Raw genomic sequence first — 12,338 nt, 5'->3', positions numbered from 1 at the left:
TGATCTGAACTCCAACCAGCTCTTGAAAATAAGGAAGAAATGGTCATGCGCGCCGATCTTACAGGCCGTGTCATCCCACGACGCTTGAACGTGCAAAGCCGTACATGCCCGAAGAGAGGAATGCGTGATCCATGCCATCCCATGGCGATTCCTACAGCGAGCTGAATACTAGCTAACTAACTGAAGGAAAGAATGCTAACTGAACCGTACGTGCACAGACACACGCTAACGGTCAGAATTATTCAGAGAACTGAAATTTTGCTAAGTCTGAAGCTGTGTGAGCAGATTATCCATCACAAGCCCCGCCGCACCCCTCACGATGGCAGCTCCTAGCCGGCGAAGTGAGTCTCATGAATCTCACCACCACCGCTTCCCGGCAAGCCGTCACTCTCTCCATGTCGTTGGCGGCGGCGGGCTACAACAACGGCAGAGTTGGTAAAGGTAGTAACTCGTTCCCTTCCCACAATCTCCCTTCTCTGTTCTGTTTTCACCTCTCTTTTTTTTCTTTGCCTCACGCAGTACCTAACCAAGTCTTGTACCAACAGCAGAGAGTTTGTTTAGTGCTTAATTAATTTAGGCCTCGTAGTAAATTAGTCTTGTACGTAACGCATCCACTGCACCTAACCAAACAAAAAACTGGCGTAGAAACCAACCACTAAGCATTGCACCTATAGCATCAAACCAAGATCCAGAATCACCTTATTGTAAGTTATCAAATACGGAGTATATTGTCCAATTAACTACAAGACAAAGCATAGCTCACAGGAATCAAGCCAAAGAAATCTTTAGGAAGATGCCTAGCTAGGAAGCCAAGGAAACTTCTTGGCAATTGCTGTGGCGATAAGATCGAGTCGAGCACGCCACCACAAAGGTCGTATACCCATCCCCCCCACCCCTCTTTTGTGCATCCCACACATCGGCAAGAGAGAATCGCGAGCAGCTCAAGCAGGAGCCATGGTGGGCATCGGGGCCATGATTGCCGCTGCACTTTTGAAGGAGGTGGTGCAGCAGATTGGTTCGTTGGTGGGAGGTCAGATCAAGCTGCAGCTCAACTTGGACAAGGACCTCAAGGAGATGAAGGCTACCCTCGAGTCCATTGAGGCGCTTCTCAAGGACGCTGAGCACGCCAACACCAACAATTCCATGCGTTTGTGGCTCAATCGTCTCAAGGACGCCATGTATGGCATCTCCGACATGATTGATGATTTTGAAGTGGGAACTGAGGCTGAGCCAACACGCAAGGTAACTCTGAACCATCCTCTTTTTTTGCGATAATACTCTGCATTAAGCTTTATTAAGGAAAAATAGAGTCCAAAATTAAATATTTGTGTGAATAGAAGATTTGCCGGTGCTAGAGAAAAAGATGCATACTTTGACCAGGTTCTATTTTCATTTCTAAGTATTTTAGTGAATACAAATTTTAAATAGACGAAGTTGAGCTCATCTACATTTGAACAAAAAATACCAGTCAACCATAAAGTCCAAAATTAATGACCAGCATGAGAATGTTCAGAATCAAATCTAGAATTTATATGTTAGGCAAGTCAGCAAAATGCATCAAACTTTCTGGCTAAAAATGGACTTTTTCCTAATATCACCAACCATTTCGCCAATGACTAACAATTAAGCTGACGATCTCTTGCAGCTCTCCATCAAGAAACATCTAGCAGTTATGATGCCTTGTTTCACAATCGGGCCCAAGTTCACAATGGCTAACAAGATGAAGACTATGAGAGAGGAACTGCAAGGGATCACAGACCAATACCAGAAATTCATGTTAGTGCCGGCAACTAATGCCGATGAACCGAATCTGATACAAATGCGTGAAACATCATCAACCATGGAGGCATCAGTCATTGGGAGGACCGAAGAGGAAAATAAAATATGGGTTTCTTTATCTGAGAGCATAATAGAAGAACTCATTGTCCTTGCTATACACGGCATTGGAGGCCTTGGCAAGACAACCTTGGCGAAAATGATTTACAATAATAAAACAAAATTTGAAGACTATGTCCGGGTATGGATTTATGTGTCCGAGACATTTGATTTGAACAAAATTGGCAATTCTTTAATAAGTCAATTGTCAGAGAATGAGAGTCTGTACACTGAAAAGCATATGATACACAGATCACTTGCAAAGCTACTCGCCAATAAGAAGATTCTTATTATTCTAGATGATTTGTGGGCGGAGGATGATTCCCAATTGGATAGTCTAATTGCCATGCTTAAGGCTGGAATGGGTAGCAAGGTGGTTGTTATAGCAACCACACGCAATGAGGTGATTGCAAGGAAAATTTCGGCCATTCATAGTCAAACAAAAAAATTGACCATTCCCCCGCATGAGCTAGCATCACTGACGGATGAGATGTGCTGGACTATAATTAAAGAAAAAAGTGGGTTTAAATCTAGAGATGACAAAGAACAGTTGAAGCATATAGGGGAAGCCATTGCAGCGAAGTGTGCGGGTGTGGCTTTAGCAGCTCAATCAGTTGGACCCATTTTGGAAACTATGAGTTATAATCAGTGGAAGAAAGTGAGAGACAGTGATATCTGGAAAGTATCTACTTCTTCTTCAGACCCAAAAGATAAAGCTGCAACACCAGTGCTTGCATCCTTGAGGTTAAGCTATACTTTTATGCCTCGCTATTTGAAGCTCTGCTTTGCCTATTGGGCAATCTTTCCAAAAGGATGCAAGATATCTAAAGGTGATCTAATTCACCAGTGGATTTCTCTTTCTTTTATTGGGGCAACACTAACATTCACCGCTTGGGAGCTCGGCGAGATGTACATTACTCAGCTTTTGAAGCTTTCCTTCCTTGAACATTCGAAGGTAATTGAGTGGGAGTTCATACGATGCTTGTTTATGCGGTGCACATGTTTATCCAATCTTTCAGTGGTTAATGCATTTTACAACATACTCAACTTATACTTGTAACTTGTTAGAAAATTTCAGTTGCTCATGCACACACCACGACGCACCCCATATAATCATATACCCAAACATAAAAGCGCACCGGAGGTCATCCCTGATTATTTTGACAACTTATTTTATTCTTGTATTCTAGTAAAAGAAAAAATAATCTTATATGAAAGTAATGGCTGGAGGGGAAAAAGTAATCCTCAATTTTGATGCATTATTAAATCTTATATAAGTAAGAGTCATATTTTCAGTTTTGATGCATGAAAGGCAAAGCTAAACTTTGCTATTTTGCATAATGGGCTGCGGGGCATTTCAGCATACGTCAACTAGCATCATTCATTAGTACAATAAGTTTTTATTGACTAAATAAAAAGTACATAGACGTATATTATATAACGAATAATGCTATACATACATAGGTTTACAGGGGTTTTACAGGCAAGTGGATTTTGATTGAAGATTAAGGGAAAGAAGGGCCGACCCTCATGAAAAATCAGGGGGAGGGGTTAGTTAGAGAGAAAAAAAAGTCCTAGTCATCGTGTAAATGTGTGTAGTTCTTTATACGTTTAGCATTATTGTTATTTAACCATGCACAACTATCACTTGAGATGCACTTTTATACAAACGGCATTTTATCTTCTTTGCTTTTATGCCCCCACGAGCGATAGGAGGGAAAACCTTAGCTGCCGCCGGGGCCTTCCCAGCTAGAGTAATCTTGATTAGAGATACTAGTCTGATTAGGAGTTAATTAGATTAGGAAAATCACAAGTAACAGTCTGGCTAAGATGCATACGTGGTAGTTTTATTAGGAGTCCTAGTCGTATTGTACGAGTCATTCCAATAAAGCTGAGTTAGGCCGATTCTCAAAAAAAAAAAGCTGAGTTAGACCGATTCTAAAAAAAAGAGCTGATTTAGAGCGTGTCCTAGTCAGAGTAGGTCAAGATAGGTTTGAGTCGGTCGATGCTTGTGCTATATATATACAGCCCCTGACTCAGCCCCTGTAGCGCCCTGAATCGGGGGCGGCAAGCCCTGTTCTTCAACGGCGGTGGACTCCATGGTTGTGTGGCGACTCGGAGTTTGGATCTCGAGGTGCCGATGACCTTTCTGAGGCTAGTGGCAGTATGGGAAGTCGTCAAGCAGTGCCTCTCACTAGCAGGTGAAGCCTTCAGCGGATACTACGCACGACGTCTCATGTGGGGACGTCGGGTGATTCTTGCTACCGGCATGTGCTGCACAGAGGCTCTAGCAGAGGTCTCATATCTAGCTTGGTGATGCTAGATTAAAGGTGGTGCGATAGTAACGGGAGGCAGGCAATATGAGACGTCTGTCTTCTAGTGTCTTCTCCCGAGGTATCCGGTTATCGAGGTGTCAGTAGTCGGATAAGAGATGATGGTACATGCGGCTTTAACGACGACCTTACGCACTCCAATGAAAACATAAAATCTGTGATCAGGCTATGTCAACGCGTGTGTGCGTCCTGTCCTTGCTGAAGGTAGTGGGTTGAAGTTGGGCTTCGGGGTTGGGATCAACCTTGTGTTGGATTCGCCTTAATCGGGGCACGTGCAATGATTCCTTCTTGAAGGTGTAGCCTACGAGTTGTGTATTTTTTGTATTGATGTCGTGTTTTAACGTAGGGTTAGTGGCTATCTACTGGAGTTACTTTCGCAAGGAATGCAGCCTTGGGTTTATTTTTGCTTTATTTCCGGGTCAATATTGTCCGGCTGCTGAATTTTTCATTCTTAGGGGATCTCCAATAGCAGCCCTCAAATTTCCTCCTACACCCGTCCGTGGACACGGATGTAGGATGCAGCAATCCAATGCTATCCGCATACATTTCAACTACTATCCAAACTAACAGGATGCAATTCGTGCAAACACGGCCGAATTTCATGTAAACTGGACTACATTAATGCAAACACGTGGGATTTCATATAAACATGACAGAATTCATTACATTTATTTCATACATACTTCAACTAAAAGCGGTGCTTGTTCCCCGTGGCCGGCCATGAGCCCCGAGAACTGAAGCTTTGCCTTTTCTAGTTCACCTTCGGCGCTCTCCAGTTCCGCCTCCGTAACTTCCGCCTCCGGAGCCCCGGGAAGTGAAGCAGTACGCCTCCGCGTTGCCGCCAAGGGGCTAATTGGCCGACGAGGTTCAACCAACCCAGCTCGGCTACAACGGGAGTGGAGGAGCGATGGCCTTCTTGGGAACTGAGTGGTGGCAACCTGCCGTGCACTACTCTTCCTCGCTGTCGGCGGTGCCCGCGGACGTGCTGACTTTGTGCTCCAGGGGAAGGGGTGGGAGCCGGCGATCTTGTCCCACACCTCGTCCAAGGCCTCGTCGAACTCCTTGTAGGCGGCCTCCAGTCCGCCTGACGCCGGAAGGTATTGCCATCGGTTGAGGCGGATCTGGCGGCCGGAGCGGTATTACTCGAGCAGTTCTGCCACGTCTGCATCAGGCACGATCTCCCTGCTGGCGTTGAGCCCCTCCTTCGCCTACTGGTGCTCCTAGAGGAGCTGGAGGTTTTAGGCCGCGTCGGCCTGCGCCTCCCGAAACTTCCTCTCCCGCTCCTCCCGCACCATGTCCATGTAATGGGCACGGACCTCGTCGATGTTCATGATGAAATGAACCATTGAGGGTGGCGCTGCCGACGAGGATGGCGCCGGCTTGTCGTTGGCAGCGTCCTCCATTGGTGCATCGTCGGCCTCCGGCTGCCTACTAGCCTGGCAGCCGACAGTAATGACAACCATCTCCTTCTTCTACTCCAGCTACAGTCTCTCCTAGAGTGCTTTGGCACGCCAGGAGGCCATGGTGGGAGTTGTGCGGAAGAGGCGAAAGGGACCGGGGGAGGATGAATGCGGCTATGGCTAGGGTTGCAGTTTATATAGCGGACGAGGAGGCAAAGGTAGGTGGAAGAGAGACGGAGTAGTGGTGCCGGAGTAGGTTCCTCGGCAACAACATGTCTTTAATGTGGGCGGCAGATGGACGGACAGAAGGCTGTGGTGTCGTTTGAATGCGGAGCAGTCGCCTGCACCAGGAAGCGACACTCTCTTGGCCGACTCCCTGCTTCAATGTTAGCGCCAGTGAGAGGTCGCATCTGCTCTGGCTCTGGAGTGATGGAGCGTGGGAAGCGCGCGCGGGCGACGGAGGGATTATTGTTGGGCCAAGGCAGTCAGACGCGGGCATGGGGGTGGTCCGGACGCTCGCAAAATGCCCCACGTTTGTCTCCGGTTTGAGGAAGAAAGTATGCTAGGACCGCCCAGCGGACCGTTACTGGCCCGCGTTGGATGGCCGTCCGGACAGTTTGAGGGTCAGTGTTGGAGATGGCCTTAATGTACGATTACATGCATCGTCTTGATGTAGAGCTGGGGATTATCGTAGCTTAATTTTGTCTATTATGTTAGTAGTAATCTTGATTAGACTAGTGGTTAGCGGCATGCATGAGGGCATGTACAGCAGCGTCCACTCAGCCGTTTGTAACGCTTGCCACGTTGGATATTTTTTAACGTGGAGGAGAGAGAGGGAGGAGAGGGCAGGAGTCTGTCTATAATTTGGCAGACGGTCGATACGCCAGGAAAATCGCTAGCTACCGATAGCCTATCCCCGTTGTATCCTCACGCGACTGTAGCGACTTGTTCGCTCCGCCTAACCGTCGTATTTTTTTATCATCAATATTTCCTAATTTTTGGGTGTTACAGATAGCCAAATAGACTGCCCATTGTAGAGGTCGTTTTTATGGCTATTTACAACTGACGTGGACGATTGCTACAGACGGCGGGTATCTAAACCAATGTACATGCCCTGAGTTAGTTGCTCGTCAGCGTGGTGGATAGGCCATGCATGTGTGCGTGTGCCTCGGCTAGTCAGTTCGTTTGGCACGTCCTTGCGGTGCGGATCGTGGCCGCCGAGTCGTGGCCAGCATGTGCGAGAGAAGCTGGTCGAGTGGAGCGGCCGTAGCTGAGTCGTGTGTGCGTGCGCCTGTGTGAGCCAGCGGGTATAAGAGCATCTCCAGCCGTGCCCCAGCAAGGCATCCCGGTGATTTTTCAGCCGCCGGCGCTAAAAAATCGGTCCAGTCGCATCCTCGGAGGCTCATTTTTCGCCGGCCCGGGCCGAAATTGGCGCCGGCGAACCCAACCCGAACCAGGCGCGCTGGGGACCGCTCGGGGGCGCCGGGCAAATCGTTTTTGGCGTGAAAGCGCCGTGGGCCAGCTGCGTCAGCGACACCGCGCCTCGTCTTCTCCAGACGCCTCGGTTTCCCGTAGGAAATCAATGGCAAGGCTGCCGCCGGTCAGCTTTGCCATTGATTCCTCACGGGCGGCGCGTCACGGGGCGGCGTGCCGACGCGCGCCGACGCCTCCCCTCCCTCGGACGCGTACACACGGACGCGGCGCGGCTGTATATGGTCTCGCTCGCCTGCGTTGAGTGCTACCTCTCCACCTCTCCCGAGCGCCGCCGCCGAGCTCTTCTCCCCGCCCCAGCCCTCCCTCTCCCGCCGATCTGTTCTCCCCAGCCACTCCTCTCCACGATGGCCGAGCGTTTCCCCAGAGACGAGGCGGCGGCCAACGGCTTCGGCCGCCGTTCGCTCTGCGAACAGGAGTCCTGGCTCCTGTTCCAGGCGAACATCCCGGCGCCGCCGGACATGCGCGCCGGGCCGACGGGCTGGAGGCTCAGCAATGGGGGAGTGCCCATTCCCCCGTTGCCCGACGCCGTCACCAAGCCATCGTACTTCGCCGACGCGTGCCTCCCTCACCGACGCCAAGCTCTCCCTCCCCCAGTACGCCGCCGACAACACCGCGGCTTGGGCGACGTACTTCGAGCGCCGCCAGCAGCAGCGGCTGGCGTCCACCAATGGGGCGCCGGTGGTCGGCGGCCTGAAGAACAGCGAGGGGCGCCACCTCTGGTGGGGCGTCCCTGTCCGCACCCTCGACGGCGTGCTGACGCACATCGAGGGCGGCAACAACCCACCGTTGGCATACCCCCCGGCGAGGACGGCCGCCCCGGCGCACCGCCGACGCGACGGGCAATGGGCGCCAAGGAGGTTCGGCTCCTCCTCCTCTTCTTCCTCGTCGCGTTCTTCCTCCCAATCCTCCGGCACTCCATCGCTGCTCGGCGTCAAGGCCGAGCCCGCGGCGGAGACGCCACTTGGCCGGCGTACACGCAGCACCGGCATCGTCATCAGCGAGGGCGGCCGGCGCGCCTCCTCGTCGGCTCCTCCCCCGCGCTTCGTCAAGCTGAAGACGGAGCCGGGCCTCGCGCCGGTGAAGACGGAGCACGGCGAGGTCGAGCTCGACAACGACGCGGCCCTTGAATGGGCACGCCAAGACTCCCTGAAGATGGCGAGGGAGCGCCAGTGCGCCGCCCTGCAGCGCTTCGCGCAGCGCCGCCGAGGCCGCGACGAAGGCGGCGTCGTCATCATCGACGACAGCGACGACGACGACGATGCGCCGCCGCCGCCGCCACCAGCCGGGGAGGGCTCCAGCAGGGGCGCCCGAGTCAATGAGGAGAAAGCCGACGATGGCGGCAAGGACGGCGACTTCTCGGCCTTCAGCAAGTTTTTTTTTGACTAGTTTTTATATGTAATGGCGTGTTTTAGCCCAAGTTTGCGAATATAAAAGCCCAAGTTTGCCGAAAATTGACGTGTTTCAGCCCAAGTTTGTCTAAATTTTTTTCCCACGCCTGGGGCCGGCCCTGAGGGTGGCGGCTGGGGGCCAACTCGCCCCCAGGCCCACTTTTTGCGCCGGGTCACCCCCAGGCGGCGATTTTAGGCGCCCCCTGGGGGGCCAACGGCTGGAGATGCTCTAAAGACCCTCCTCATGTACTGATCGAAGTATGTCGGTATGAGCCCAAGCCTAGGGTCCAGAGATGAGGTAGTCTTCGCCGTGACCGTGGTGTGCCCCCGGTCGGATGTGAGAGAGAGCTCCTCTGGATAGGCTGCGGTGCGTTGCCGCGCCTGGATATGTGCCCAGTAAAGTGAGACCGTTCGTGCGGCCGAGGCATTTGTGCGTCAGTAAAATCGTGTGCTCCATCTTTCACCTTCGTTCGTGCGAGCGAGAGAAATAGAGCTATCTAGATATGTCCCAACATAGTATATGCTACCTGTCGCTGCTAAATTTGTTAGTGCATCGAACGCTTGAAATATAAAAATCTAACACTGCCAATGGCTTTTGTTTCAGATTGCAAGATTCCGCCATGGCCCTGCCGATGTTACAGGGTTCACCATGCACGACTTGGTGCATGATCTAGCAAGGTCGGTGATGGATGACGAAATTCTTCTCGCTGGCAATGATGGCAACATTGTGGGAAACCGCTGCCACTATGCACTGCTCAATGATTGTAGCAAGCTATTGGACTCACCGAGGATAAGGGCACTCCGTTTTATGGGTTCGGCTGAAATTCGACATGATGATGCTGCATTTGCCACTACTAAATCCCTGCGTGTGTTGGACTTGAGCGAGTGCTTCATCCATGAATTGACAGACTCAATTGGCCGATTGAAGCAGCTGAGGTATCTTAATGCTCCAAGAGTACGAAATGAAGTTATTCCGGATAGTATCACTAGGCTGTCAAAATTGCTTTATCTCAGTCTTCGAGAATCTTCTCTATCTGCACTGCCAGAGTCAATCGGAGAAATGGAGGGTCTGATTTATCTTGATTTGTCACACTGTAGGAGCATTAAAGTACTGCCAGAATCATTCGGGAAGCTAAAAAAATTGGTCCATCTTGATTTGTCAGAATGCTCTGCTTTGGAAAATATATGGAACTTTATGTGGAGCCTCAAGGACCTGCAATATCTGAACTTGTCTTACTTGTATCGTAGCGGACCGCTACCAGAATCTCTAGATGACCTTTCTTGTCTACAATACTTAAATCTAAGTTACTGCTTTCGACAAGGTGAAAATCGGATGGACTGTATCAGTGCCCTTTCCAAACTGGAGCATTTGGACTTGTCTCGTAATAATGGTATTACTTCTCTACCAGAAAGTTTTTATAACCTGAAAAGGCTGCACACACTGGACCTCTCGTGCTGCATGAACATTCAGATGATACCAGAAAGTATATGTAGAATTGATAGTTTGAAGACGCTATATTTAGAGTCCTGCTATAGTCTTGTTGAAATACCTGCATCTCATCCTAGTACCAGTTTTGTATCATTACCACTTTTTCAGGTGTGCGTTAGAGAAGGTGAATCAAGCAGTAATCTTGTCTGCTTAAAGGACACGAATCCTGAGGAGCTGCATATAGTCTGGCTTGAAAATGTGAAGTCTGCAGAAGAGGCTCATAGTATAAAGTTGATGGAAAAAAACAATCTCAAAAAATTGAAATTGTCGTGGACTGACGGTGCTGACAGGTTTGTGGATGATAAAGTGTTGTTGGAGAAACTAGTGCCACCGAGAAGTTTAGACGACTTGGTGATAGATGGTTATAATGGCGTCAGCTTGCCAACATGGGTCAGCCAACAGAATTTGGTGACACTAACCGGTATGGAACATCTAGAAGAGTTGAGTGTGTCAGACTCCGGTGGCATGTCTGCTTGGTTGATCATACATGATTGCCCCAAGTTGAGGATGGGGCCACTTCTTCCTAGAGCACTTGACAGATTGGAGATAAGAAGGAGTGATAATGTGCTTTCATCATGGGGTGAGTGTAAAATGTCAGGCACCGGTGCTTCCTCCTCCTCCTCTTCTTCTTCATCTTCTTCCGTATTAACTACTATAACTATTCTGCGGGTAAGAGACAGTGCGCTGCCCATGCAGCAGTGGAGACTGCTTCGCCACCTTTCTGGCATCTATGCTTTAAGTATCCATAGTTGTGCTGACCTGACTGTCTCCCCTGACATCATCCTACATCTGTCCTCTCTCACTGTTCTGCGAATAGAGAGGTGCAACATCTCATCATTGCCGCATTGGGTCATGGACTTAACCGGTCTCGAGGACCTTTTCATCCGAGATTGTGAAGGCATCAGGTCTTTGCCGGACGGCATACAACAACTCACCAAGCTCCAATTACTTGAGATTGACGAATGCCCTGATTTGAAGCAGTGGTGCAAATCGGAGGAGAACAAGACGAAGCTCGCTCACATAGAAATTGTTAAGGTACTTGTCCTGTCCGGTCACACTATCTTTTGTATCGATCTTATTATTTTTATGGCTACTCCTTTTTCTTTTCCCAATATTAATACATAAATACATTATGTTTCCACTTCTCTCACAAAATAGAAAGCATGTGCTTCATATGATATATTCCTTGCAAGAAAAAACGCCTATATTAATATATGTAATTTGGTTTTGGTGTGTTGTGACGTTGGGGTCACCCTAGTCGGCACGCTTCAAGTGCTTTGAGATCCGTACTTTATAATGTAAAAGTTTCTATTTCTCTCATTTACAGGTATTTCGTTGAAGCAAGTACAGAGAGAAGTTTCTATCTAGGATTGCACAAAAGGTTCCAGCCCTGAAGAGGAAAACTGATGCTCCTACTTTCCACCCTCATTGTTTGGTTCTGTTCTCATTGCACATTTGCACTAAATGCCGTGATGTCTGGTCTGCAGCCGTTGTGTTTGTTTATTTCGTATGTACTCCTTCCATATCAGAATAAAGACATTTTTTGATGAGCTTTTTTATGGTACCCTATACTGCTAGGAGAAGGGAGCAGTATATATCTAATCTCACCATTGATTTCTTGAGGGTAGTTTAGTCCCTAATTTTCACATTAAAACTCAACTCTTCGTTTGTATCTGGAATCTGCCATCGCTATCGAGAGAAAACGCCGCCGCCTAGCAATCTCACCTCACGCCGCGGCCCCAAGCAGCCAAGCTCCACTTCAATCCCAACGCGCCATCCCCACACGCCCAGCCGGCCGTCCAGCTCCCCTCGGCCCCTCTTGCCACTGCGTTAGTTGGCTCCGTCCAATCGCCATGCTCCTCTTGTAGACCTTGCAGGCTCGCATATCACATCCGTGACCTTGTGGCAGGCCTCGAACATCCTCTGCCTTGTTATGGATTACAAGTTCAGTTATCCATGATTGGGTATATATATGTGGTATGATTGCATCGTAGAAACCGAGTGACATTAAAACTTTCTTCCAGGTGCTCACTACTGCTCCTAGGAAATAACCGAGCCATCACTGACATTGCCAATAGACTGACTTTACAACTTAAAACCTGAATTTGTGTTCGACAAGGCCAACTCTACAAAGGTGAATACTAAACTATCCATGTGCACCTGTCGCCTACGTACTGCTGCCTGGGAGCCGTGGCGGGGGATGATGTATTTCTGTATGGCCTTCTTTTCAACGGCGGCGAGCTCGTTAGCAGCGTCTGGTGTTTTTGCTACCACCGCCATGAATCAGGCCACGATGAGCAGCCTAAGCCAGCGCCTCACATACGGCCTGGCGAGGAAGAGGAGGATGTGTAGGAGACGG

The 12,338-nt window shown here is 49.6% G+C and overlaps 1 protein-coding gene across 1 annotated transcript; it reads left to right on the top strand.

Annotated features, from left to right (window-relative positions):
* The first annotated feature begins 944 nt into the window (after window positions 1-944).
* Window positions 945-11,439, top strand: LOC119369016 (putative disease resistance protein RGA1). The gene is made up of 4 exons (XM_037634092.1): window positions 945-1,242; window positions 1,646-2,830; window positions 9,095-11,014; window positions 11,307-11,439. The coding sequence occupies exons 1-4, from the start codon at window positions 955-957 to the stop codon at window positions 11,316-11,318; spliced, it is 3,405 nt and encodes a 1,134-aa protein (XP_037489989.1). The 5' UTR covers window positions 945-954; the 3' UTR covers window positions 11,319-11,439.
* Window positions 11,440-12,338: the final 899 nt, after the last annotated feature.

The sequence above is a fragment of the Triticum dicoccoides genome, chromosome 2B (assembly GCF_002162155.2).
Source record: "Triticum dicoccoides isolate Atlit2015 ecotype Zavitan chromosome 2B, WEW_v2.0, whole genome shotgun sequence".
In the NCBI taxonomy this organism is placed as follows: domain Eukaryota; kingdom Viridiplantae; phylum Streptophyta; class Magnoliopsida; order Poales; family Poaceae; genus Triticum; species Triticum dicoccoides.
This window is presented reverse-complemented; position numbering and strand designations above follow the sequence as displayed.